The sequence below is a fragment of the Oryx dammah genome, unplaced genomic scaffold (genome assembly GCF_014754425.2).
Source record: "Oryx dammah isolate SB20612 unplaced genomic scaffold, SCBI_Odam_1.1 HiC_scaffold_28, whole genome shotgun sequence".
Taxonomy (NCBI): domain Eukaryota; kingdom Metazoa; phylum Chordata; class Mammalia; order Artiodactyla; family Bovidae; genus Oryx; species Oryx dammah.
This window is the reverse complement of record NW_024070212.1, coordinates 18,027,047-18,054,395: the sequence shown is the minus strand read 5'-3', so window position 1 is coordinate 18,054,395 and position 27,349 is coordinate 18,027,047. Positions and strand designations below refer to the sequence as shown.

Below are 27,349 nucleotides of genomic sequence, written 5' to 3'. Positions count from 1 at the left end.
AATGTTATGGTCTGAATGTTTGGGTTGCCCCACCCTGGGCTGGCCCAATTCATGTGTTGAAATCCTAATGCCCAATATGATGGTATCAGTAGGCAGGGCTTTTGGGAAGTGCTTAAGGTGAAGCCTTCAAGAATGTGATTAGTGTCCTTATAAAAAGATCCAGAGAGATCTCTAGCTCCTTCCACCATGTAAGGACACAGTGGGAAGGTACCAGATATGAACTAGTAAGTGGGCCCACATCAGAAGGTGAACATACTGGCATCCTGATCTTGGGACTTTCCATTTTAACTCATTTTAACTGTGAGCAATAAATTTCTGTTTTTTACAAGCTATCTGACCTGGTATTTTGTTATAGAAGTCCAAATGGATTAAGACACTTAGGAAATGAATACAGGCTCCTTCCAGTGAAAATAAACCATGCTACAGGTAAGAGACAATAACACAGTCTATGTTAAAATGGTACAAGTTTAATCCCTAGACTCCAAGACAACAGAGGTGAAGGGTCTGATTCTGTAGAAGCTGGTTGTTTCCTACTGTAGCCTAGAAGATTTGTTTAGATACAACAAAGCTAGTTTTGTAATTTATAATGCATACACACCACACACACACACACACTCATGTACCCACATATTCATTCCTTTCTTCAGTTTTCTGGCATTTCCAAGTCTGTGGTAAAAGTTTCAGTATGAATTTTTCCTCTTGTCTACAATGGATCAGACATCACACCTGAGCAAGCTTAAGGAGCCCATTCAAATTTTAGGAGAACCAGACACTCATCCTAAGGAGACAGAAGGAGTTGCTGACACTCTCACAGGGAGTGTCTCTGTGTTAAAAAAAGTTTGGAAGGTGGAAATGGAGCTCCTGGAATGGAATTCAAAAGACTTATTTAGGAAGGTCCGTGTTAGCAGGTTTTGCTTGATGGGGATTCAACAGTGGATGACAAGAGCAGGACTGGAGACAACTGCTTCTTCTGGAGGAGGGGCAGCCTTACACAGACTGCTATGGAATTCACCAGAAGCTCTTTTATGTTGAATTTTTTTTAGGATCCAGCTTTATAAATAAACCTAAACAAAATAGAAGGACACGATTATAAGTCAACTGACTTTAACCTGATGAAACTTCTACAAGTAGAAATATATAAATACACACAAAGAAAAGCACTTTGATTCATATTGGTACTCTCAGGATATCTGCATACTCTCATTTTTCAGCTAAATTAAGAATCAACTTTTGATTATCATAATACTGTATTAGCAATTCCTGGGTAATCAAGTCGTCTACCTCTTGGTCATTTCATGGTTCTTTACCACTTCCATTAGAGATAGTCAAGATGGTGAAAGGAAGTAAAATTACAACTGAGCCATCTGGTACCTTTATGATACTGAAAGGTTTAGTGAGACAGGAAGCACAAACCACAGCCTGGGATGGGGTTTAAATTAACTGTGGATTCAAATTATTCATGATCTTCCTCCTGCTTCTTTTATCCATCATTCCTGCAAAAGCTGATACTTAAGGGAAAAATGAATTTCTTAAACAAGACACAAAAGCATTAACTGTAAAGGAAAAAATTTAATAAATGTGAATACATTTACATCAAAAACTTCTGTTCATAAAAAGGTAACATAGCAAATAAAAGGCAACTTACATATTCTAGGAGATATGTGCAGCTTATATAGTCAACAAAAAGATTAGTTTAATAAAAATATAGATAAAGAATTCCTATACCAATTAAAAACGTGAGAAAAAACAATAGAGGCTGAACAAATAGGAATTTTGCAGAATGGGAGACAAATATGATTAATAAATATATCAGGAAAATGCAACTTAAGATCACACTGATATTCCATTTTACAACCATTTGATTGGCAAAAATCAAGAAGTTTGATTTTATCAATTGCTGGAAAAAATAGAGATCAAGAGAATCTTATCTATTGCTGGTGGGAATGTAATTTGCTACAGCTTGAGAAAATAATCTGGCATTCCTCTGTAAGGCTGAACACTCTTACACCCCACAACCCAGAAATTTCACTCCTAAGTATAGGCCAAGCTCTTGCCCATATATACTAGCAGAAGACATGAATAAGAATGTTCATAGTAGCCCCATTCATAATAGTCAGACTTCCACCATTAAAGGGGGAGATAAATTCATTGTGGTATAGTCACACAATGGAATATTATACTGTAGTAAAGAACAAGTTATAGAACCAACATGTGTGAACTTCAGTTATATGAAGCTGAGTGGGAAAAAAAAAAATCAAATCCCAGAAAAGCACATACAGTACAATCTTTCTACAAAGTTCAAAAACAAACACCCAAACAATATATTACTTAGACACACATATATTCTTAATAAAACTTAACAAAATAAGGTATAAAGGAATGAAAACCACAAAATTCAAGATCATAGTTATTTCTGAAGGAAAAATAGAAGGATGAGATGGAGAAAAGTAATTAGGTAGGGATATAGTATTATTAAGAGTCTGGTTCTTGTTTGATTGAAAATTTCAAGATGTTTGTTATTAAATTAGAAAAAATAAACACATTAGTGAGTGAGTAAGTAAAAGATTGCCTTTCATGTAAATACTAATAATGACTGTATATATCCTACATCAAGGATTCTGACTAACCCAAACATGTGAATCCTTTTATATTAAAATAAAAAGAAAAAAAAACATATAAAAAGTACTGGATATCTAAATTAACTTTTCTAAGTCTGAAGCTACTGAAGATGAGGCTTCCAGGACCCATCACTTGCAAAGACCCTGTGAGAGCTGACAATATACAAAGTTACTGATTACAACAGTATTTGCAAGAGCAAAAGACAGAAAATATCCATGTCCAATATCTCCAACTCCAATCCAGGACCACAGGGTTCATTCTCATTTGCAGTTCTCCCATATCTGGAACTCCTCTGACGTGAGAAACCTGGTTCCCAGCCTGTGCAGATGCTACCCTTTCCCTGGGGGCTCCGACACCCGTGCTGCTCCCCATGTGCACTCTACCCTTTCCCTACTTGGCCTCTGACACCCTGTGCTGGGCCACTGCCCTGTGCCGACATCCTTTACTCCACTCAGGTTCCTAGACAGTGACGGGCTGTTGTAACCATCCCTCCCCATGGCCCTGCCCTCACCCCTGAGCCTACCACGCCCCACCCCGACTCTCCCTAATAGCTTTAGAAATATTTAAGAAGAGAGGAAGGGGTGAAGTGGAAGGAAGAAGAAAAAGGGAAGATAATGGGAAGAACCTCTCTATTTTTTCTGCACCAATGATAGCATAAATACAGTTACTGTCCTGTATCTTGTATTTTTCATATCAGACCAAAAGAGTTCCCTTATTCTTATTTGTTGTTTAATTGCTCAGTTGTGTCCGACTCTTTGTGACCCCATGGACTGTAGCCTGCCAGGTTTCTCAGTCCATGGGATTTCCCAGGCAAGAATGCTGGAGTTGCTTGCCATTTTCTTCCATAATAATTTTTTTTCTCTGCACACAATATAGTATATGGATGAACTGTGGTCTCTTTACCTAGTCTCCTATTGATAGATATCTATGTCTGGCCAGTCTTTGGCCAGGTCAAATAACATTGCACGAGTAGCACAAACACTAGAACTCTAGAGCAACCTTAGGGGCTTCCCAGGTGGCTCAGTGGTAAAGGATCTGCCTGCCAAGCAGGAGACGTGAGTTCAATCCCTGGGTCGGGAAGATCCCCTGGAGAAGGAAACGGCAACCTATTCCAGTATCCTTGCCCAGAGAATCCCATGGACAGAGGAGCCTGGCAGGGGGTCCATGGGGTCGCAATTGAGTCAGATAAGACTTAGCGACTAAACAACAGAGCAAACTTACACACGTTGTAATGTTGAACACATGTTAGTACACCTTTGGAATAAAATCCTGAAGATGGTCAAGAGGCACATGACTATAATTTTGAGAGATACTGGCAAACAATGGATAAGAATAGCTTGTTCTCAGAATTAAGAATTTCTGGGCATTCATGGGTTAAAAAACCAAACCAAACCAACCCCACCCCTCCCCAAACAAAAACACCCCAAACACCTGAAACCAAACTTAAAATAGCAAGTGGCAGCTTCTTACCTGTTGCCTCTGAGTATAGAGTCTTCTCATCAACACTTCGAACATTACAGGAAAGAAACAGTTTCCTCCCCTCAAGTTTATCAAGTTGGCTATTTATCACAACAACAGAACAAAGAGGGACAGGTCTGCAGAACAAAAAAGGAAAAAAAATCAGTTTTTATCAGATATATGTAACACTGAGAGATGATCAAGTGCATGACAGGGGTGGAAATTTATGACATTTGGGTATCAATGGGTACTGACTGTCTTAGATAAACTGCTCCTAAAGTGGGGCTGACATCACCAGCTGCTCACACTGCCTTGCTCCCAAGCACAACTGCGCTCAGGTGGCTCTTGGGCATCCAGTCCCAGCCTGCTGTTGTGGGTTATGTTCAAAGAGATCACCAGGGATTCCAGCTCTGTTATGGCAGGGACTGTCCCATCTGAAGGGAGCTGAAATCTTTTAAAGAAATGAAAATAGGACCATGGAATGGTCCTAGTCAGCGTCTCTCATTTTCTCTGTCATAATAAAAATTTCTCACCCAATCCGCTTTAGAGTAACTGTCACTAGAAAGACACTGAATAACAAATTGCTGTTATTAGCTTAATGTGCTAAGTCAGAGCTGTCCAACAGAACTGTAAGTGATGACAGAAACGATGGGCCACAGCTGAGCTGTCAAACATGGTTGCCAGAGATGGCTACTGAGCATTCAAAATATGGCTATTGTGAATGAGAAAATAAATCTTTAAACTAGTTTAGTTTCAATTCAGTTCAGTTCAGTTCAGTTCAGTCGCTCAGTAGTGTCTAACTCTTTGTGACCCCATGAACCGCAGCATGCCAGACCTCCCTGTCCATCACCAACTCCCAGAGTTCACCCAAACCCATGTCCATTGAGTCGGTGATGCTATCCAACCATCTCATCCTCTGTCATCCCCTTCTCTTCCTGCCCTCAATCTTTCCCGGCATCAAGATCTTTTCAAATGAGTCAGCTCTTCACATTAGGTAGCCAAAGTATTGGCGTTTCAGCTTCAGCATCAGTCCTTCCAATGAATATTCAGGACCGACTTCCTTTAGGATAGACTGGTTGGATCTCCTTGCAGTCCAAGGGACTCTCAAGAGTCTTCTCCAACACCATAGTTCAAAAGCATCAATTCTTCGGCACTCAGCTTTCTTTATAATCCAACTCTCACATCCATACATGACCACTGGAAAAACCATAGCCTTGACTAGATGGACCTTTGTTGGCAAAGTACGGTCTCTGCTTTTCAATATGCTGTATAGGTTGGTCATAACTTTCCTTCCAAGGAGTAGGCGTCTTTTAGTTTCAATTAATTTATATAGCTATATATGTCTACTGGCTATATGGCTATATGTGTCTATAGTCAACTCTGGGAATCTTAGAGAAAGTGCTGTAGTGAAAAATGTTATCTCTTTAAAGGTAAAATTTTAGTTGGTAGAAACATAAAGTAGAGCAGGGAGATGTGTTTTATGTTCCTGTAGTACCATCATGTGGATGAAGGAACTACTCCATGTGGGAAGGAAATGAACATTCTGATTACCCTTCTGTCCAGTTTTTGCTCCCATTAGCTTTTCCTGAACTTCTTGATGAAAAAACTGAGCTTTGCCAATCCAGTATTTACGAAGACCCAGGGGACATTAGGTGTTCTTGCCTGCTCAGCATCTTCCTCTCATACTAACATCACTCCTTTCATTTATCCATCTGTTCTACCTCTCACCACTCATCTACACACCAACACTCCCTTTTCTTTGGGGAATCAGCCCCATTTTTAACCCATGTATGTTGACTAGGGTTGACAGCTGACTTTTATCCCCCACACCCCCTGACCCCCTAACAGTGACTGGTTGTGCATATGAGCATGAGCTGAGACTATCAACCCTGGAACTTGTGCTGGAGCCCTTGGGGCTGGGTTCTTTTTCTGCTTGAGTTGCTAGGCTTGCAAGATACAAGCCTGCCTGTTAGCTGTGGCACTAAATTGGGAAAGGCTACCCAAAGATGGAGAAGGTTTAAAGGAAAGTGTGGCTGAGACACAGGCACAGATTCCTAATGGCATCACTGAATGCCTGCACCCAGACATATCTGTCTTCTCCACCATGCAAGCCAATACGTTCCTTTTTCCTTTGTACTATTGTGAATTAAGAGGTCTGTCCCTTAGAATGAAAAGTTCCTTGTTTAATAAGAGAGAGTAAGAGAAAGAAGAAATACAAAATAATATAACTGTTTATAGAATATAATTTTCTTAGTGCAACTAATATTTAGGCACAGATAAGCTTGATTGGCATAAAAAACAGGCTTCATATAATTTTATTTATCCAGTTTTATTAGACAACTTACTTAGATGTGTGTTAGAAGCAAAAAGAAAGATAATAGAGATACAAACAAATTTTAAAAATAAAAGAGAAAACATACATATACAACAGAGAGGCTTAAAAAGTTAAATGGTGAGTCTGACAAACAGATCAAGAAAACAGAGAGCATAAATAACTAAAGCAGAAAAACATCTACTGCTTTATTGACAAGCCAAAGCCTTTGACTGTGTGGATCACAATAAACTGTGGAAAATTCTTAAAGAGATGGGAATGCCAGACCACCTGATGCCTCCTGAGAAACCTGTATGCAGGTCAGGAAGCAACAGTTAGAACTGAACATGGAACAACAGACTGGTTCCAAATTGGGAAACAAGTACATCAAGGCTGTATATTATCTCCCTGCTTACTTAACTTATACGCAGAGTACATCATCAGAAACACTGGGATGGATAAAGCACAAGCTGAAATCAAGACAGCTGAGAGAAATATCAGAAACCTCAGATATGCAGATGACACCACCCTTACAGCAGAAAGCAAAGAAGTAAAGTGCCTCTTGATGAAAGTGAAAGAGGAGAGTGAAAAGCTTGGCTTAAAGCTCAACATTAAGAAAACTAAGATCATGGCATCTGGTCCCATCACTTCATGGGAAATAGATAGGGAAACAATGGAAACAGTGTCAGACTTTATTTTTTTGGGCTCCAAAATCACTACAGACGGTGACTGCAGCCATGAAATTAAGAGACACTTGCTCCTTGGAACAAAAGATATGACCAACCTAGACAGCATATTAAAAAGCAGAGACATTACTTTGCCAACAAAGGTCCATCTAGTCAAAGCTATGGTTTTTCCACTGGTCGTATATGCTTGTGACTATAAAGAAAGCTGAGTGCTGAAGAACTGATGCTTTTGAACTGTGGTGTTGGAGAAGACTCTTGAGAGTCCCTTGGATTGCAAGGAGATCTAACCAGTCCATCCTAAGGGAAATCAGTACTGAATATTCATTGGAAGGACTGATGCTGAAGCTGAAGGTTCAATACTTTGGCCATCTGATGGGAAGAGCCAATTCATGGGAAAAGATCTTGATGCTGGGAAAGACTGAAAGTAGGAGGAAAAGGGGACGACAGAGGATGAGATGGTTGGATGGCATCACCAACTCGATGGACATGAGTTTGAGTAAGCTCCGGGAGTTGGGGATGGACAGGGAGGCCTGGCATGCTGCAGTACATGGAGTCACAAAGAGTCAGACATGACTGACTGACTGAACTCAACTGGCTGAACTGGGACCAAAAAAGACACAAGTAAGTACTTAACTGAGGTAAGAAAAATTGAGAACACTATTAATAATTTCATGTTAATAAATTTAAAAACTCAGATGAAATGGAAAAAGTTGCAAAAAAAAAGTTATTGAAGTTGACAAAAAAAAAAAAAAAAAAGGGTTAGAAAGCCTGAATAATTGAATAAAGAAGTCATTGAGGCCAGAGGATAGAGAAGCCACACCCAGGAAGGATCCAGGTCTTTGAATCATTTCAGGGGTGGGTCCTTTACTAACTTTCACACATAAGACAATGCAAACAAAAAGTCTATTGATTTAATCAGGCAAAACGTTAAAGGTTATAAATGTACCTAGTGCTATCCCAACTAATTTATTACGTTAAAAAAAAAAGTCTGTATTTTTGACTTCTAGTTTAATGTACAGAGAACTTGGCCTATAATATCTTGATTCTTTACAATATATTGAGATTTGATCTATGGACTAATCCTGATTGGTTTTTGTAAATTTTCCAAGAATGCCTAAGCAGAAAGTATATTTTTCCCTAATTACTGAATATAAGGTTCAACATATGTCCAATAAATCATACTTGTTATTTTGAGGGGTTCAAATTTTTTTCTTTTTTTTTGTCTGCTTGATTAATTATTGAGAATAGCTTGCTGGAATCTCCCACTATGAAAATAGATTAATTTATTCCTAAGAATCTACTAACTTTAAAGTTATTTTATTATATACATACTGGATTAGAATTGTTACTATATACTACTGAATTAAATCTCATTATTATGAAGTAGTCTCCTCTATCCCCAATATTAATTTTTGATAATTTATTTTTTTCCATGGCTACTCCACTTTCTTTTGCCTAGCATATTTTCCCTTCCATTTTCTGTGTCATGTTTTAGATATGTCTCATATAAACAGTTTATAGCTTTTTGTACTGTAAAAGTCAATTTTATAATTTCTTTCTTTGAACTGATGGTTTGGTCCATTTATAGTTAGTATACTTAGTGTTTCATTAAGAGCTATTTCTACCATCTTATTTTGGTATTCTATTTGACTCTAATGATGCTTCCCCTCCCTTTCTTGCATTTCAAAAAATTAAAAATTTCTATTTATATAGTTATTTGGTTTTGACTCTTCTACTGGTTAGGCTTTAACTATATACAGTCATTTTTTCATTATTATTTTAATCACTTTTGCCACTGAAAAATACAAAGATTAAATATGTTTACCTATGCTTACCCCCTCCCCAAACTACATACTATTTTTTAAATTTTATTTATTTATTGGACACAGCATGTGGGATCTTAGTTCCCCTCCACTGGGAGCTCAAGTCTTAACCACTGGACCATCAAGGAAGTCCCCATACTATTTTTGTTCAGTCTTTTAGCTGTCCTTTGTTGAAATCCCCAAAATATAGCCATTATTACTACTTATATATAGATTTTGTGGAGATGTACATTATCAACATATTTATTGATATATTTGCTCATTATTCTTTCATTCATCCTCCTGTCTGGTGGTATTACTTTTCTTCTTTCTGAAGTATATTCCTTAGAAGTTCCCTAGGTATTGTCCTGTTTGTAAATGTTTCCCATTTTTGTTTAAGTAAAAATGGCTTTATTTTGTCCTCATTTTTGAAATTTAGTTTTGCCAAGAGCATGATTCTAAGTTACATGTTTCTTTTAGCACTCTGAAGATATTTTATTATCTTCTCACATGCACTGTTGCTGAAAAGAAGTACACTGTTTCTAAGAGGCAAGACTACTCTGTTATGAGAATCCTGTCTTTTATCTCTGACTGCTTTTAGATCACTTTGCCTTTAGTATTCTGTAATTTCTGAAGATACAGATTTATTTTTATTTATATTTCTTGATATAAGTTGTACTTTCTGTTCATGATTTTCTTTAGTTCTAGAACATACTCACTCATTATCTCTTCAAATATTAGATCTTTTCCATCACTCTACTGTCTTCTGGAACTGCAACCACAGCACATTAAGACGTTTCACTTGTCCTCTTAGCTTAACCTCTCTTGTTTTTCACTTCTTTGTCTATTTGCTCTGAATTCAGTTTGATTTTTTCAGCTCTTTATTTCTGTTCACTTTCAGCTGTGTTTAGATAGCCCTTTAATCTATCTGCTGAGATGCTTCTGTTTTTAAACAATGATGTTTTCATTTCTATAGGTTTTAGGTTCGGTGGCAAACCTGTTAATTTTTATAGCTTTGTGTTGCTTTCTCTTTTTGCGATTTCATCTTTTATTTCTTTAAACACCTCATACATAATTATTTTATAGTATATATCTAATCATCATGCTATCTTAAGCCCCTGAGGGTCCAAGTCCATTGCTTATTGTTTCTGCTGATTCTCACTTATGGTGGTTTATTTCCTTACATTTTGGAACAGGCTCTAGCTGTTCTCAACGAGCAATGTCCTTCAGAATTTCTGGTCTGCTATGTTGCATGAATAAGTCTAATCTAGAACTTCCCAACCAATATACCATGAATGGATTACAGAAATGTTGAGATCTTAATCCTTTTGGCTGCCTAGTCAGCACTACTCATTTGCTTCTTTGTCTACTTATCTTAATGTACTAAGCACAAGGAAATAAACCAAGTGTGACATTTGGACCAGGAGGTTGAAAAGTATTTGGGATGATTAAGAAGCAGGTTTGCAAGTTTCCCTGGTGTTTCAGTGGTAAAGAATCCACCTGTTAATATAGGAGACTTGGGTTAAATTCTGGATATTGGGAAGATCCCACATGCCGTGGAGCAACTCAGCCTGTGTGCCGCAACTATTGAGCCAGTGCTTTAGGGCCTGGAAAACACAACTACTGAGCCCCTGTGCCCTAGAACCTGTGCTCAGCAACAAGAGAAGCCACTGCAATGAGAAGCCTGCACACTGCAACTAGAGAGCAGCCCCAGCTCACTGCAACTAGAGGAAAGCCCACACATCAGTGAAGACCAGAACCAGTATAAAAAGAAGGAAGTAGTTTTGTTTGTTAGAAGCAGAAGGGTAGATTAAGACACCCAAAACTGACACTATAAATTATCTTCAATTAAATTTTAATCCCAGGTGGTTGTCTCTAGCATCCCAGAGGGCCATCAATTGATTAAGCATGTTTTTTTTAATTGTTACTAGTATTATTATGAATCTAACAACTTCATACAAAAATACAGGATCTGATAAATATTAACTTTTAGACTACTTATATAATCTAATGCTTTATTCTGATCTTTAATCATCAGAAGAGAATGGAGGTTGTACATTGTAGTGTCAAGTACCAGACTTAGAAGACTTGAGTTCTAACCCTGGCTGGATTCTCTCTATCCATGTGATTTCAGGTAAAACTTATTTTCAGTACATTTTCCAATTGTGAATAACAAATAAATAACAAAGTAACTGATTTATGTGAACAGTTTGTTGGATGAGACAAGGACTAGGTATAAGACCTGGCAGGTTGCGTGTGCTCAACACACAAACACTTGTTGTGCTAAACTGTAATCCAAATAAATACTCTGCTGAACTTGTTTCCAGATGAAACCCCCCTTTTTTTGACAAGTGAGGTTGTACTATATTCTTCACCTTTATGTAAACATAGAAAAATATTTTAAAAACTATGAAGCAAGGAAAAACACTAAAAATTTAATTTAAAATATATTATTTATCATGTTAGGAAAGCCATTTCCAGGATCTAATTTTTATTCATAAATGATATAAAATATTGACTACATGTAAGGATGACAATTTCTCCCAAATTAATCTTTAAAGTCAACATAACTGCTATCAAAATTACATTTTGCTTTTGGGTAGAATTCGACAAATTTATTCTAACTTTAATTTGGTTCACTCAAGTGAGACAGAGAGTTGGTTGATGAGACACAGGGTTAAAAAAGAGAATGAGGTACAGTGACAATCTGGGTGAGGGGTTAAAAATCTAAGGTACAACTAGGAATAAGAAGAAACTATCTCAACATCATAAAGGCCACATATGAAAAGCCTATAGCTAATACCATACACAATAGTTTAAAGACTGATACTTTTCCTCTAAGATTTGGAAGAAGACAAAGATGCCTACTTTTGCCATTTCTATTCAACAAAGTACTAGAAGTCTAGCCCGAGTAGTTAGGCAAGAAAAAGAAAGGAAAGGCAGACAAATCAGAAAGGAAGAAGTACATAATCTCTGTTCACAGGTGAAATGGTCTTATCTATAGAAACTCCCAAAGATTCCACAGAAAAACTGTTAGAACTAATGAACAAATTCAGCAAAGTTGCAGGATATAAAATCAACATAAAAAATCAATTGCATTTTTAGACATGAACCATGAACAATCTAAAAAGGAAACTGAGAAAACACTTTCATTAAAAACAACATCAATAAGAATAAAATACTTGGAAATAACCGTAATCAAGGAGACAGAAGACTAAGAAATTAAAGACACAAATAAATGGAAAGACATCTTGTGTTCATTAGTTAGAAGACTCTCTCTCTCTCTCTCTCTCTATATATATATATATATATATATATACATATATATAATTGGAGGCTAATTACTTTATAATATTGTGGTGGTTTTTGACATACATTCAATGAATCAGCCATGGGTGTATATGTGTTCCCCATCCTGACCTTCCCTCCCACCTCCCTCCCCATCCCATCCCTCAGGGTCATCCCAGTACACCAGCCCTGAGCACCCTGTCTCATGCATGGAACCTGGACTGGTGATCTGTTTCACATATGATAACATACATGTTTCAATGCTATTCTCTCAAATCATCCCACCCTCGCCTTCTCCCACAGGGTCCAAAAGTCTGTTCTTTATATCTGTGTCTCTTTTGCTGTCTCGCATACAGGGTTATTGTTACCATCTTTCTAAATTCCATATATATGCATTAGTATACTGTACTGGTGTTTTTCTTTCTGGCTTACTTCACTCTGTACAATAGGCTTCAGTCTCATCCACCTCATTAGAACTGATTCAAATGTATTCTTTTTAATGGCTGAGTAATATTCCATTGCGTATATGTACCACAGCTTTCTTCTCCATTCGTCTGCTGATGGACATCTAGGTTGCTTCCATGTCCTAGCTATTGTAAACAGTGCTGCAATGAACATTGGGGTACACGTGTCTCTTTCAGTTCTGGTTTCCTCGGTGTGTATGCCCAGCAGTGGGATTGCTGGGTTGTATGCCAGTTCTATTTCCAGTTTTTTAAGGAATCTCCACACTGTTCTCCATAGTGGCTGTACTAGTTTGCATTCCCACCAACAGTGTAAGAGGGTCCCTTTTTCCCCACACCCTCTCCAGCATTTATTGTTTCTAGACTTTTGGATAGCAGCCATTCTGACCGGCATGAGATGGTACCTCACTGTGGTTTTGATTTGCATTTCTCTGATAATGAAGACTCAATATTTTTAAGATGTCATTACTACCCCAAGCAATCTTCAGATTCAGGGCAATCCCCATTAAAATGTCAATGGCATTTTTCTCCATTGTGTGTTTCAGGTGTTTGAACATCTTTACTATCATTATTCTGAACTCTTTTTCAGGTATTTTGCCTATTTCTTCTTCATTTATTTGTATTTTGTGTTTCTACTTTTTCCTTCATTTGTATAGTATCTCTGTGCCTTTTCACTATTTTGTGTGTGTGTGTGTGTTTGAGGTCTCCTTTTCCCAGGCTTCAACGCTGAATTCTTCCTTCCTTTTGGTTTCTGCCTTCCTAAGTTTGGTCCAGTGGTTTGTGTAAGCTTTGTACAGGGTGAGATTTGTGCTGAGTTTTTTGTTTGTTTGTTTTTCCTCCGATGGGCAAGGTTGAGTGAGGTGGTGATCCTGTCTACTGATCACTGGGCTTGTATTTTTGTTTTGTTTGTTGTTTAGATGAGGCATCCTGCACAGGGTGCTACTGGTGGTTGGGTGATGCTGGGTCTTGTATTCAAGTGGTTTCCTTTGTGTGAGCTTTCACTATTTGATACTCCCTAGGGTTAGTTCTCTGGGAGTCTAGGGTCTTGGAGTCAGTGCTCCCACTCCAAAGGCACAGGGTTTGATCTCTGGTGAGGAATGAAGATTCCACAAGTGGTTTGTTATGGTACTAAGTAAGATTAAAACAAATACCCCAAAACGAGAAAGCAAAGATGCTGCTAAGTCGCTTCAGTCATGTCCGACTTTGCGACCCCATAGACGGCAGCCCACCAGGCTCCCCCATCCCTGGGATTCTCCAGGCAAGAACACTGGAGTGGGTTGCCATTTCCTTCTCCAATGCATGAAAGTGAAAAGTGAAAGTGAAGTCACTCAGTCGTGTCTGACTGTTAGCGACCCCATGGACTGCAGCCTACCAGGCTCCTCCGTCTATGGGATTTTCCAGACAAGAGTACTGCAGTGGGGTGCCATCGCCTTCTCCGAAGCAAAGATGAACCCCAGACAAATGGCAGTTACAAAATCAGGCAAATAATAATTAAAATAATGGAGTATACATATATACCCAAAAGCAAAGTCAAAACAGTCCATAAAAATACAGTACAGTTATCTGACCTGGAGAACAAATGAAATAAAAAAATGTATTTACCTGTTAAGAACAAAACTAACTAAAGCACAAACTGGAAAGTAAAACTAAAGCAAGGTGCCAAGTGGGGAATAAAGAAATGAAAACAAAACTAACAAATATGTTGACAGGAAAGGAAAGAAAGGAAAAAATAAGAAAGAATAGACATGCAAAGTTAAATAGAGGTAGGCGAAGAAGATTTATATGCATTAAAGATTAACTGCAAGGGGAAAAGAATAGTAGGAAAGGCAAACAAAGGAATAAACAGAACAAATATAATAGGTTTAAAAAAATTAAAATTATAAAAAAGAGAGAGAGAGAGAAAAAAAAAAGGAAAACTCCACAGAACTGCAAAAGCCCAACATAGAGACAGAGGTTTATAACAACAATAAAAAGTGTGACTGAATATACACATATACATCTACATCCATCAGTTCACAGTCAGTCAGTCGTGTCTGACTCTTAGCGACCCCATGAACCACAGCACGCCAGGCCTCCCTGTCCATCACCATCTCCCGGAGTTCACTCAAACTCATGTCCATCAAGTCAGTGATGCCATCCAGCCATCTCATCCTCTGTCGTTCCCTTCTCCTCCTGCCCCCAATACCTCCCAGCATCAGGGTCTTTTCCAATGGGTCAACTCTTCGCATCAGGTGGCCAAAGTATTGGAGTTCCAGCTTCAGCATCAGTCCTTCCAAAGAACATCCAGGACTGATCTCCTTTAGGATGGACTGGTTGGACCTCCTTGCAGTCCAAGGGACTCTCAAGAGTCTTCTCCAATACCACAGTTCAAAAGCATCAATTCTTTGGCACTCAGCTTTCTTCACAGTCCAACTCTCACATCCATACATGACCACTGGAAAAACCATAGCCTTGACTAGACGGACCTTTGTTGGCAAAGTAATGTCTCTGCTTTTCAATATGCTATCTAGGTTGGTCATAACTTTCCTTCCAAGGAGTAAGCGTCTTTTAATTTCATGGCTGCAATCACCATCTGCAGTGATTTTGGAGCCCCAGAAAATAAAGTGTGAAACTGTTTCCACTGTTTCCCCATGTATATCCCAGGAAGTGATGGGACCAGATGCCATGATCTTAATTTTCTGAATGTTGAGTTTTAAGCCAGCTTTTTCACTCTCCACTTTCACTTTCATCAAGAGGCTTTTTAGTTCTTCTTCACTTTCTGCCATAAGGGTGGTGTCATCTGCATATCTGAGGTTATTGATATTTCTCCCGGCAATCTTCATTCCAGCTTGTGCTTTTTCCAGCCCAGCATTTATATACCCATAAGCAAAATCAAAACAGTCCAACAAAAATAAAGTCAGTAGATTGACTCAGTGAACAAAGAAAACCAACAATTATATCTACCACTTAAGAACAAAACTAACTATTGCATATCTATTCTTTCTTTTCTTTCCTCTCAACATATTTGTTAGTTTTATTTTCATTGCTTTATTTCCCATTTGGCACCTTGCTTTAGTTTTGTTTTCCAGTTTGTGTTGTAGTTTTGTTCTTAATTGGTAGATATAATTTTTGGTTTCCTTTATTCACTGGGTCAATTTGTTAGTTTTGTTTTCACCAGATGGTCAATACCGAAATCAGATTGCAGCCAAAGATGGAGAAGCTCTATACAGCCAGCAAAAACTAGACTGGGAACTGACTGTGGCTCAGACTATGAACTTCTTATTGCCAAATTCAGACTTAAATTGAAGAAAGTAGGGAAGACCACTAGACCATTCAAGTATGACCTAAATCAAATCCCTTAATGATTATACAGTGGAAGTGACAGATTCAAGGGATTAGATCTGACAGAGTGCCTGATGAACTATGGAATGAGGTTTGTGACATTGTACAGGAGACAGGGATCAAGACCATTCCCAAGAAAAAGAAATGCAAAAAAGCAAAATGGCTGCCTTAGGAGGCCTTACAAATAGCTGTGAAAAGAAGAGAAGGGAAAAGCAAAGGAGAAAAGGAAAGATATACCCATTTGAATGCAGAGTTCCATAGAATAGCAAGGAGAGACAAGAAAGTCTTCCTCAGTGATCAGTGCAAAGAAATAGAGGAAAACAATAGAATGGAAAAGACTAGAGATCTCTTCAAGAAAATTAGAGATACCAAAGTAACATTTCATGCAAAGATGGGCTCAATAAAGGACAGAAATGGTATGGATCTAACAGAAGCAGAAGATATCAAGAAGAGGTTGTAAGAATACACAGAAGAATTACACAAAAAAGCTCTTCATGACCCAGATAACCATGATGGTGTGATCACTCAACTAGGGCCAGACATCCAGGAATGAGATGTCAAGATGCCTTAGGAAGCATCAATATGAACAAAGCTAGTGGAGGTGATGGAATTCCAGTTGAGCTGTTTTAAATCCTGAAAGATGATGCTGTGAAAGTGCTGCACTCAATATGCCAGCAAATTTGGAAAACTCAGCAGTGGCCACAGGACTGGAAAAGGTCAGTTTTCATTCCAATCCCAAAGAAAGGCAATGCCAAAGAATGCTCAAATGACCGCACAATTGCACTCATCTCACATGCTAGTAAAGTAATGCTCAAAATTCTCCAAGCCAGGCTTCAAGAGTACGTGACCCTGAACTTCCAGATGTTCAAGCTAGATTTCAAAAAGGCAGAAGAACCAGAGATCAAATTGCCAACATCTGTTGGATTATCAAAAAAGCAAGAGAGTTCCAGAAAAACATCTACTTGTGCTTTATTGACTATGCCAAAGCCTTTGACTGTGTGGATCACCACAAACTATGGAAAATTCTGAAAGAGATGAGAATACCAGACCACCTGACCTGCCTCTTGAGAAATCTGTATGCAGGTCAAGAAGCAACAGTTAGAACTGGACATGGAACTAACTGATTGGTTCCAAATCAGGAAAGGAGTATGTCAAGGCGGTATACTGTCACCCTGCTTATTTAACTTCTATGCAGAGTACATCATGAGAAACACTGGACTGGAAGAAGCACAAGCTGGAATCAAGATTTCCAGGAGAAATATCAATAACCTCAGATATGCAGACGACACCACCCTTATGGCAGAAAGTGAAGAGGAACTAAAAAGCCTCTTGATGAAAGTGAAGGAGGAGAGTGAAAAATTTGGCTTCAAGCTCAACATTCAGAAAACGAAGATCATGGCATCTGGTCCCATCACTTCTGGGAAATACATGTGTAAACAGTGGAAACAGTGTCAGACTTTATTTTGGGGGGGGGGGCTCTAAAATCACTGCCGATGGTGACTGCAGCCATGAAATTAAAAGATGCTTACTCCTTGGAAGGAAAGTTATGACCAACCTAGACGGCATATTAAAAAGCATAGACATTACTTTGTCAACAAAGGTCCGTCTAGTCCAGCCTATGGTTTTTCCAGTGGTCATGTATGGATGTGAGAACTGGACTATAAAGAAAGCTGAGCACCGAAGAATTGATGCTTTTGAACTGTGGTATTGGAGAATACTCTTGAGAGTCCCTTGGACTGCAAGGAGATCCAACCAGTCAATCTTAAAGGAAATCAGTCCTGAATATTCATTGGACGGACTGATGTTGAAGCTGAAACTCCAATACTTTGGCCATGTGAGGAGAAGAGCTGACTCATTTGAAAAGACCCTGATACTGGAAAGATTGAAGGCAGGAGGCGAAGAGGACAACAGAGGATGAGATGGTTGGATGGCATCACCGACTCAATGGACATGAGTTTGAGTAAACTCTGGTAGCTGGTGATGGACAGTGAGACCTGGCTTGCTGCAGTCCATTGGGTCACAAAGATCTGGACATGACTGAGTGACTGAACTGAACTGAACTGCAAGGGGAAAAGAACAGTAGGAAAAGGAAACAAAGGAATAAATGTAGAAAAGTAGTAATAGGTTTTAAAAATAAAAAATTGAAATTAAAAAAAAAAGAAAAAAAAAAAAAAAAAAAAAGGAAAACTCCCCAGAACTGCAAAAGCCCAACCTAGAGGCAGAGGTTTAAAACAATAAAAAATGTAACTGAGGAAAAAAAAAGCTCAGAAGCTTAATTAGATTTCATAATGCCAATAAAATTGACAACTATAAAAGGGAGGAAAAAAAATCCAAAAGAATCTACAGAACAAGTCACAACATAAGAATAATAAATGTTTTGCTTGAGTCACTGGTGTCAGAGTCCTTTCCCCCTTTGGGAGTCACAGTCCACCTCACCTAGGACGCCCTCCAACACTGTGCTGGTCTCGGAACCTGCTGTAGGGGCAGCTCAGATTCTAATCTGGTCCTACTCCTGTGTGTTTTTGTCTCCAATGTCCACAGCTATCAGAACTAGTGAGTTTTCTTTTGTGGGAGCTCTCAGTGTCCTTTTATATATTTCATAGACACAGAGTCTGCCTAGTTGATTGTGTAGATTTAATCTGCAGCTTGTACATCTGGTGGGAAGGTTTTGGGTCTTCTTCTGTAGCCACACTGCCTCTGGGTTTCAACTGTGGTTTTATTTCGACCTCTACATGTGGGTCGTCCACTGGGGTTTGCTCCTGAGGCTGCCCTGGAGGACTTGGGTTAACCCCTGTGAGGGCCAGGTGTGAAGATGGTGCAGCTGCTTGGGTCACAGGGGTTCTGGCAGCACCGGATACTCAGGGGAGTTGGCGGCTAGGGCAGCAGGAAATACACTGCTCTAAAAGGGTATGGCAACCAGTATTGGCCAGTACATTCCAGTATTCTTGGTTGGAGAACCCCCCTGACAGAGAAGCCTGGCAGGCCACAGTCCACAGGGGTGCAAAGAGTTGGACAGGACCGAAGCAACCCTGTGCGCATAGATGCAAGACTTTTTTGGTCTGTGGTAGCTCTGCCCCAGTGAGAGTTGAGTATGAAGGTGGCGTAGCTGCTTGGCTTGCAAGGACCCTGGCAGCACCAAGTGTGCAGGGACATGAACTGCCTCCACCATAGGAGTTATGGCACTCTCAGAGTTTTTTTCGAGTCTCTTGTAGCTGGCGATCAGAAGGCCTCTTTGGCCAGTCTTTCTCTGTAGCTCCATCCATTCAGGCACTTAGAGTGCTTGCTTCCTTGCCTGGGGCCCTTCTCTGTTGTTCGGCGCATCAGGCACATAGAAGGCCCCCTTGGCTGGGGTCCTACTCTGTAGTTTGGCACATCAGTCACTTAAAGGAGCACCCTGGGTGGGGTCCTACTCTGTAGTTCAGTGTGTCAGGCGTTTGATGGGCCAGCCTCTCTATTGTTCAGCTGCCAAAGCTGGCATATGGGGAGAGAGAGGCTACAGTGATGGCTCCACCTGCTACGGGTGACTCAGCAGTATCGCCTGGCTTCCATGGCTGCCCGGCTTTCCTCCACAGGTATTTCCCACCACAGTCTCCTTCCTCACCTCCCCTTGGTCTCTCCACAGTCAACAGCAGCCCTCGCCCTGGGATTGCTCCACAACCCCTCAACTCCAGCTCCCAGCCTCTGCGCCTTCCAGGGGACCTGCATCCCTGTCTGGGGTATGTATGGCAGTCTGATTCTCATTCCATTTAGGTTGCTACAAAGCAGCTGTCTTACTCTCAGCCTTAAATGTTTCTCCTCTGACTCAGACAATTGCCCAAGAGTGGGGATCGGACACCTGCCTCAGTTCCGCCACCCGCCGAGGGCAGGTCCAGTCCTACTAACATTCCTGTTTTCCCCCCTAGTTCCTCTATCCTACCAAGTTTTGCGTGGTTCTATATATTCTTTTCTGCTGGTCAACTACTCCCATCTGCTCTCAGCTGGTGTTCTGCACGCACTTCTGTGTCTGAAGGTGTATTCCTGATGAATCCACGAGAGAGATGTTTTTCACGTCCACCTGCTTCTCTGCCATCTTGTTCTCTCCTCAATGACATTTTTTGTAGAAAAAGAAAAATCCACCTAAAGTTTACGTGAATCTCAAGGGACTCCAAAGAGCCAAAACAATCTTGAAAAAGAAGGAAAAAGTTGGAAATCTCACACTTCTTGATTTCAAAACACATTATCAGTTCAGTTCAGTCACTCAGTCGTGTCCAACTCCTTTGCGACTCCATGAATCGCAGCACGCCAGGCCTCCCTGTCCATCACCAACTCCCAGAGTTCACTCAGACTCACATTCATTGAGTCTGTGATGCCATCCAGCCATCTCATCCTCTGTCGTCCCCTTCTCCTCCTGCCCCCAATTCTTCCCAGCATCAGAGTCTTTTCCAATGAGTCAACTCTTTGTATGAGGTGGCCAAAGTACTGGAGTTTCAGCTTTAGCATCATTCCTTCCAAAGAACACCCAGGGCTGATCTCCTTCACAATGGACTGGTTGGATCTCCTTGCAGTCCAAGGGACTCTCAAGAGTCTTCTCCAATACCACAGTTCAAACGCATCAATTCTTTGGCACTCAGCCTTCTTCACAGTCCAACTCTCACATCCATACATGACCACAGGAAAAACCAGAGCCTTGACTAGACGGACCTTAGTCGGAAAAGTAATGTCTCTGCTTTGGAATATACTATCTAGGTTGGTCATAACTTTTCTTCCAAGGAGTAAGCGTCTTTTAATTTCATGGCTGCAGTCACCATCTGCAGTGATTTTGGAGCCCCCAAAAATAAAGTCTGACACTGTTTCCACTGTTTCCCCATCTATTTCCCATGGAGTGATGGGACCAGATGCCATGATCTTCGTTTTCTGAATGCTGAGCTTTAAGCCAACTTTTTCTCTTTCTTCTTTCACTTTCATCAAGAGGCTTTTTAGTTCCTCTTCACTTTCTGCCATAAGGCTGGTTGACACAAGGCTGCATATCTGAGGTTATTGACATTTCTCCCGGCAATCTTGATTCCACCTTGTGTTTCTTCCAGTCCAGCGTTTCTCATGATGTACTCTGCATAGAAGTTAAATAAGCAGGGTGGCAATATACAGCCTTGACATACTCCTTTTCCTGTTTGGAACCAGTCTGTTGTTCCATGCCCAGTTCTAAGTGTTGCTTCCTGACCTGCATACAGATTTCTCAAGAGGCAGGTTAGGTGGTCTGGTATTCCCATCTCTTTCAGAATTTTCCACAGTTTATTGTGATCCACACAGTCAAAGGCTTTGGCATAGTCAATAAAGCAGAAATAGATGTTTTTCTGGAACTCTTGCTTTTTCCATGATCCAGCAGATGTTGGCAATTTGATCTCTGGTTCCTTTGCCTTTTCTAAAACCAGCTTGAACATCAGGGAGTTCACGGTTCATGTATTGCTGAAGCCTGGCTTGGAGAATTTTGAGCATTACTTTACTAGCATGTGAGATGAGTGTAACTGTGCGGTAGTTTAAGCTACAATAATCAAGATAGTGTGGTACTGGCTAAAGACAGACTATATAGATCAATGGAATAGAACAGAAAGCCTAGAAATAAACCCTCACATATATGGTCAAATGATTTTCTACAAGTGACCAAAACAACTCAATGTGGAAAGGACAGTCTCATAAAAAAATAGTGCTGGGAAAACTGGATATCCACGAGCAGAAGAATGAAGCTGGACTCTTACCTTAAACCACATATAAAAAAAAAAAAATGTGAAAAGGACTGAAGACCTATATGAAAGACCTAAAACTATAAAACTCCTAAAAGAAAACATTGGGTAAAAGCTTCATGATGTTGGTTCAGCAATGATTTCTTGGATATGACACTAAAGACAGAGACAACAAAATTAAAAAAAAAGGGGAATACATCAAACTTAAAAAATTCTGTGCAAATGAGAATGTGCCTGTGTGCTAAGTCACTTCAGTTGTGTCCAACTCTTTGGAACCCTACGGACCACAGCCTGCCAGGCTCCTCTGTCCATGGGATTCTCTAGGCGTGAATACTGGAGTGAGTTACCATGCCCTCCTCCGGGGGTCCTTCCCAATCCAGGAATCAGACCCAAGTCTTTTATGTCTCCTGCATCGGTAGACAGGTTCTTTACCTTAGTGCCACCTGGGAAATGCAAGGTTAAGTGTAGAGAAATAATAAGATTTGTAATCACTGAGATAATTTGATAATTAGAAGAAACTAATTTGATGTTTAGTTAAATCCAATTATGTTTTTAATTAGTGCTTTAGTATTTAAAATAATTTATATTGTATTATTTATGTGTGGATTTATTAATGTCTATAGTTGTGGACTTTCAGGTGGTCCAGTGGTTAAGAATCTACCTGCCAATGCAAAGGACATGGGTTTGATACCTGGTCTGGGGAGATTCCACATGCTGCCAGGGCAGCTAAGCTCATAAGCCACAATTTACTGAAGCCTGTGTGTCCCAGAGGCCATGCTGTGCAACAAGAGAAGCCATTGCAATGAGAGGCCTGCATATTGCAACTAAAGAGAGTAGCCCCCGCTGCTTGCCGCAACAAGAGAAAGCCCTCGTGCAGCAACCAAGACAAAAAATAAATAAAATTTTAAAAAATGTCTGTAGCTGTGTTAGTTGGTGACACTGAGTTTAACTGGGGTGACAGTGATAGCAGTTAAGGAACCACTTTCCCAATCTCCTTTAATGCTAATGAGATTAAATGGGTGTGTTCCGCAGTACTTACAGGAAGTCTCTTTGAAAGAGAGAAGAAGGCTCAATCCTGCTGTGCAGGACGTGTGATGACAGCTCTTATTGCCACTCTGAACTGTGAAAAGATGAGCTGGGAAGAGCCTGCATCTCTGGAGCTGCCATACTAGATTTCTTTCACATAAGTTTCTATCTTGTTTAAGTTATTTTTATTTTGAAGTTACTATTATTGGCAGTTGGGGAGGAAGAAGTTAAAGCAGCTGGCCTCCAATTTTTTGGTGTGTATGTGTGTGTGTGTATTGTGGGAAGCAAAGAGAAACACTCCCAGGAGGCAAATGGCCCTGTATGTGTGTGTGTGTGTATTGTGGGGAGCAAAGAGAAACACTCCCAGGAGGCAAGTGACTCTGACTAATTTTTTCTCACTGGCCCTGCAGGTAATTAGACCAGGAGTTGGCAAAGTATGTCTCATTGGCCAGCTACTTGTTTTGAAAATAAAATTTTTTTGGAACACAGCTATACCCATTTATTTATGTATTGTCTTTGGTTGCTTTTGTGCTATGCTGGCAGAGTTGAGTAGCTGCAGAGATTGTATGGCCCATAAAGCATAAAAGATTTGTAGAAAAAGTTACCCTGACCCCTGAAATAAACTAATGATACATGCTAGGGGGGAAGAGTCTTTTTCTATAGAATGCCCTGAGTAGGACATACCTGGATAAGTGTTACTTAAAGTAAATAAACCCATAATCTATGAGGCATGGCTCCCTGATGACTGCCACAGAAGCCACCCAGCTCTCTGGGATATAATATGGAGATGTTTTGTTACCTACATGCTTCCTACTATGTGAAATAATAACCCTCAGAACCTTGTTTGGAGCTCGTCTCTACTAACCTCTGTTTTTAAACTCTGTTCTGCCCTATTGGTCTCTTTCTCTATGCTTATGCCAATATCCATAATATTTGATTAACTGTAGAGGTATAGCTGCATAACTGAAGAATTAAGATCATGCTGAGCTTTGTTTTTGAGGGATACCAAACTTTTCTTGCTGCCTTTTTATTTCTTTGTGTAATGTTATATAAAACTTATGTTTTGTTACGTAGTGGTATTTCGTGCTTCGCTCAGATTCCTTTCAATCCTTTTTTTCCCTTTGCTTTTTGGATACTTTTCTTAGAGCCTGCTCTGCTCAAAGACTATGAGCAAGTACTTGGGAATTTATGATCCCAGGGTAGTTCTTTTCTTATGACGAATGTGTGAGAGAATATGAAGACTCTAGCTCCCTTGCCTGAGGTAGGGACAATCCCGAGGTACACATTTCACTCTGGAATTCTTTGCAGGTTCAGGATGAAGCTACCCTTTGCAGGACTGAGAGCCTAACCTTGGGTGACTTCCTTGCCTGTCCTTCTCCCATGCCCTAGCTAGTTTCCTCTCGGAGTACTTTCTTTCTTGCATAGAAATCCTTTTCTCAGGGTCTGCTGCTGGGGAATCCAACTTATGACACCTAAGAAGTAACGAATACCCATGAATTTACCTTTTAAAATTGATGTTGAGATTTGCAGTCATGACAGCTCCTCCTGGTATAGTTGCACACGAACCAAGAGCAACATCTATCATTGTTGCTGTGGCACCTCCATGAAGGAATCTAGGTACAACAGGAGGAAACGAGAAAGGTATTCAGAAGTTCTGAGAACAGCCCCTTCAGAGACAAAAATTATCCAAGCGTCCCATCTAATTTATTTCTGAAAGTTCCACTTAGTTAATAGTTCATGTTCAAGGTACTAAATATCAAATTATGTTCATGTTCTTCACACCTTTCTTTTGTTCATAGCATAATACTGTAGTATTTGTAACAAAGCTAGAACCTAATAATAATCAGGTCACAAGTAAGCAAAAAGCTAAAATGCAATTTAGGAAATTTATGTTTTTATCAAACTAACTATATATATCATTGTTTAAAAATTTAGGAAATGCAGACAAACAGAAGAAAAAGAAACTAAAGATTATAAGGCCATCTGCTGCTGTTGCTAGGTCAGGGAAGGGAACTCTCCTATACTGTTGGGGGAAATGCAAGTTGGTACAGCTACTAAGGAGAACAGTATGGAGGATCCTTAGAAAACTAAAAATAGAGTTACCATATGATCCAGCAATCCCACTCCTGGGCATATATCTAGATGAAAGCGTGCTAAGTCACTCAGTCGTGTCCGACTCTTTGTGACTCCATGGACTGTAGCCCACCAGGCTCCTCTATCCATGGGATTCTCCAGACAAGAATACTAGAGTGGGTTGCCATGCCCTCCTCCAGGGGATCTTCCTGACCCAGGGATCAAGCCCATATCACTTGCATTGCAGGTGGATTCTTTACTGCTGAGCCACCTTCAGGGAAGCCTATAAGGCCATCTAATGACAAACCATTATTAACATGTTAATGATACTCTCTAAAATTATATGCTTGCACTATGTCCTATGCTTTTGTCATTCAATAATTTACATCTCTCTCTCTCTCTCTATATATATATATATACATCCATGTCAGTAAATATATATATTTACTTGAATGCCTTTATTGTAGTCCATTGATACAAGGCGATACTGTAAGATACTCTCTTAGATCCACATTTCTAGGCTATCATTCTTACCCAGGTAATCCTTGCAGATGAGGACCTCCTTGAAACAAGCAAACTGTCCTTTTCTCATCATTATTACTGAATATCACATATTCAAAGCCCAGGCCATCCTCAAAGCCTCTGGTGAAGAGCTGGGCCTGTGATAATCCTTCTTCTTTCACAAGCTTTGGGTCTGCAGGGCAGCCAGATGGATGCACACATGAGAAACAGGTATGAGAAAAATGCCATGTCAGAGACAAATATCTGTTCCCTGTGAGAATCACAGGTCAGTGGATGATTGATTAAAATGCCAGCCAGGTGCAAAATCGAAGGGGATGGGAGAGTTCCAAAGAAACAGAATACAGGATATTTGCTCCTGTGGAATTGGTCTAAGTGGGGACACAGTAAAAAATAAATGAAATCAAAACAAAGTACTAATACATGGCAATCAGGAAATACAGTACATAAATGTGAAGGGAATATGGAATAATATAATAAAATATAGACAGAAATCCTTCTTCAAATAAGTGGAGTTTAAATGGGATTTAAAGAAAGTGAGGAATGTAATAGTAGAGAAGTTTTCCTTGCAGACATGAGTTTAACCTGAGCAGAAGATAGATATCATACTGAATCAGAAACTGAGCCAGTTCAACCCAATATTCAATGTGATTATGATGGTTGAGTCTGAAACTCAGGGTCAGAACCATTATGGTTCATGAAATCAAGTTAGTGGGTTGTAAGACTTTAAAAAGAAACTTTAAAAAAAATCCTCATGCTTCACATATATCCTGGATAAGTACTAGTGTACTCATTTAGATATGTTTTCTCAGTTATACAACTGTGCACAAGTTGTATGTTCTGGGTTGTGAGTCAAAATGTAGGTAACTTCAAAATAAAGACTAAAAACTACTGCTCTGAGGGAAGGGTGTATTTTTTCTTTCATATCCATTTTAAGATTTAATTCCCAAAACTCTCAGCTTTCTTTTACAGCTCATCATGATTTGCTATGTATAATGCTGTTTCCTTTACTGCTACAAGATTTACATTTACAAACTTGGAAAAGGATATGAGATGAGAAGATCTGGGAGAAGTGGGAAAGACAAGAAAGGATGCCTGTTATTTATGCCTTGAGCATTTGGTGGCAGACACCCTGTCTTTTGGACTCCATGTGCTCAACAACTGGCACATAGGCACACACTATGTTCATTCTAGCAGTTGTTGAGAAATTGAATGATTTGAAGAGCCAAAGAAACTTAAAATTGATAATCAGTCTCAAAGCACAGTAGAAAGAGTCTTGTCCTGGGAGTCGGAAAATTTTTTGTACTTAGCTTTGGCCTAGAATTTGCTCCTTTCTCCAACTTTATCCATACAGCAAGTAGATAAATCTAAATGACCCCTAACGTTTGTTCCAGCTCTGACATTCTGGGACTTCAGGATAAGATAAGCATCTGTTCGGTTCGGTTCAGTCGCTCAGTCGTGTCTGACTCTGCGACCCCATGAATCGCAGCACGCCAGGCCTCCCTGTCCATCACCAACTCCCGGAGTTCATTCAGACTCACGTCCATCGAGTCAGTGATGCCATCCAGCCATCTCACCCTCTGTTGTCCCCTTCTCCTCCTGCACCCAATCCCTCCCAGCATCAGAGTCTTTTCCAATGAGTCAACTCTTCGCATGAGGTGGCCCAAGTACTCAAGTCTTTCTAATTTTTGACTTAGGATTTCAAAACTTCTGGTCTAGGTTACTAAACATTGAGGTTACCTCATAAAAAATGGGGAAAAAAAAGATGGTGGGAAAGTCTGTTAGAAATGCAGGCTCTTGGGCTCTATTCCTGACCTACTGAAGCTGAACCTACAGTTTAACAAGATTCCCAGCTGCTTCATATTCATGTTAAAATCTGAGAAGAACTGGTCTTTTAATACATGAGATAACACTGAAGGTAGCAGAGGAGTAACATGAAAAAATTTGCATTCAGAATCTCTGCCAGCGGGATGAAAGGAGGCCGATAAGAAAGATGAGTGAGGGGCTTCCCTGGTGGCTCACTGGTAAAAGAACCCACCTGCCAATGCAGGGCACACAGGTTTGATCC

General features: G+C 39.9%; 1 protein-coding gene across 1 annotated transcript in view; it reads right to left on the bottom strand.

Annotated features, from left to right (window-relative positions):
- Positions 1 to 447: 447 nt before the first annotated feature.
- Positions 448 to 27,349, bottom strand: part of THEM4 (thioesterase superfamily member 4) — a 47,559-nt gene continuing 20,657 nt past the window's right edge. Inside the window, exons 3-6 of the mRNA XM_040230660.1 lie at positions 25,297 to 25,456; positions 24,192 to 24,302; positions 4,090 to 4,214; positions 448 to 1,064 (exon numbers count right to left, since the gene is read on the bottom strand). Coding sequence (XP_040086594.1) covers positions 1,024 to 1,064; positions 4,090 to 4,214; positions 24,192 to 24,302; positions 25,297 to 25,456 — 437 coding nt within the window. The 3' untranslated portion in view covers positions 448 to 1,023. The remainder of the gene's footprint in view (positions 1,065 to 4,089; positions 4,215 to 24,191; positions 24,303 to 25,296; positions 25,457 to 27,349) is intronic.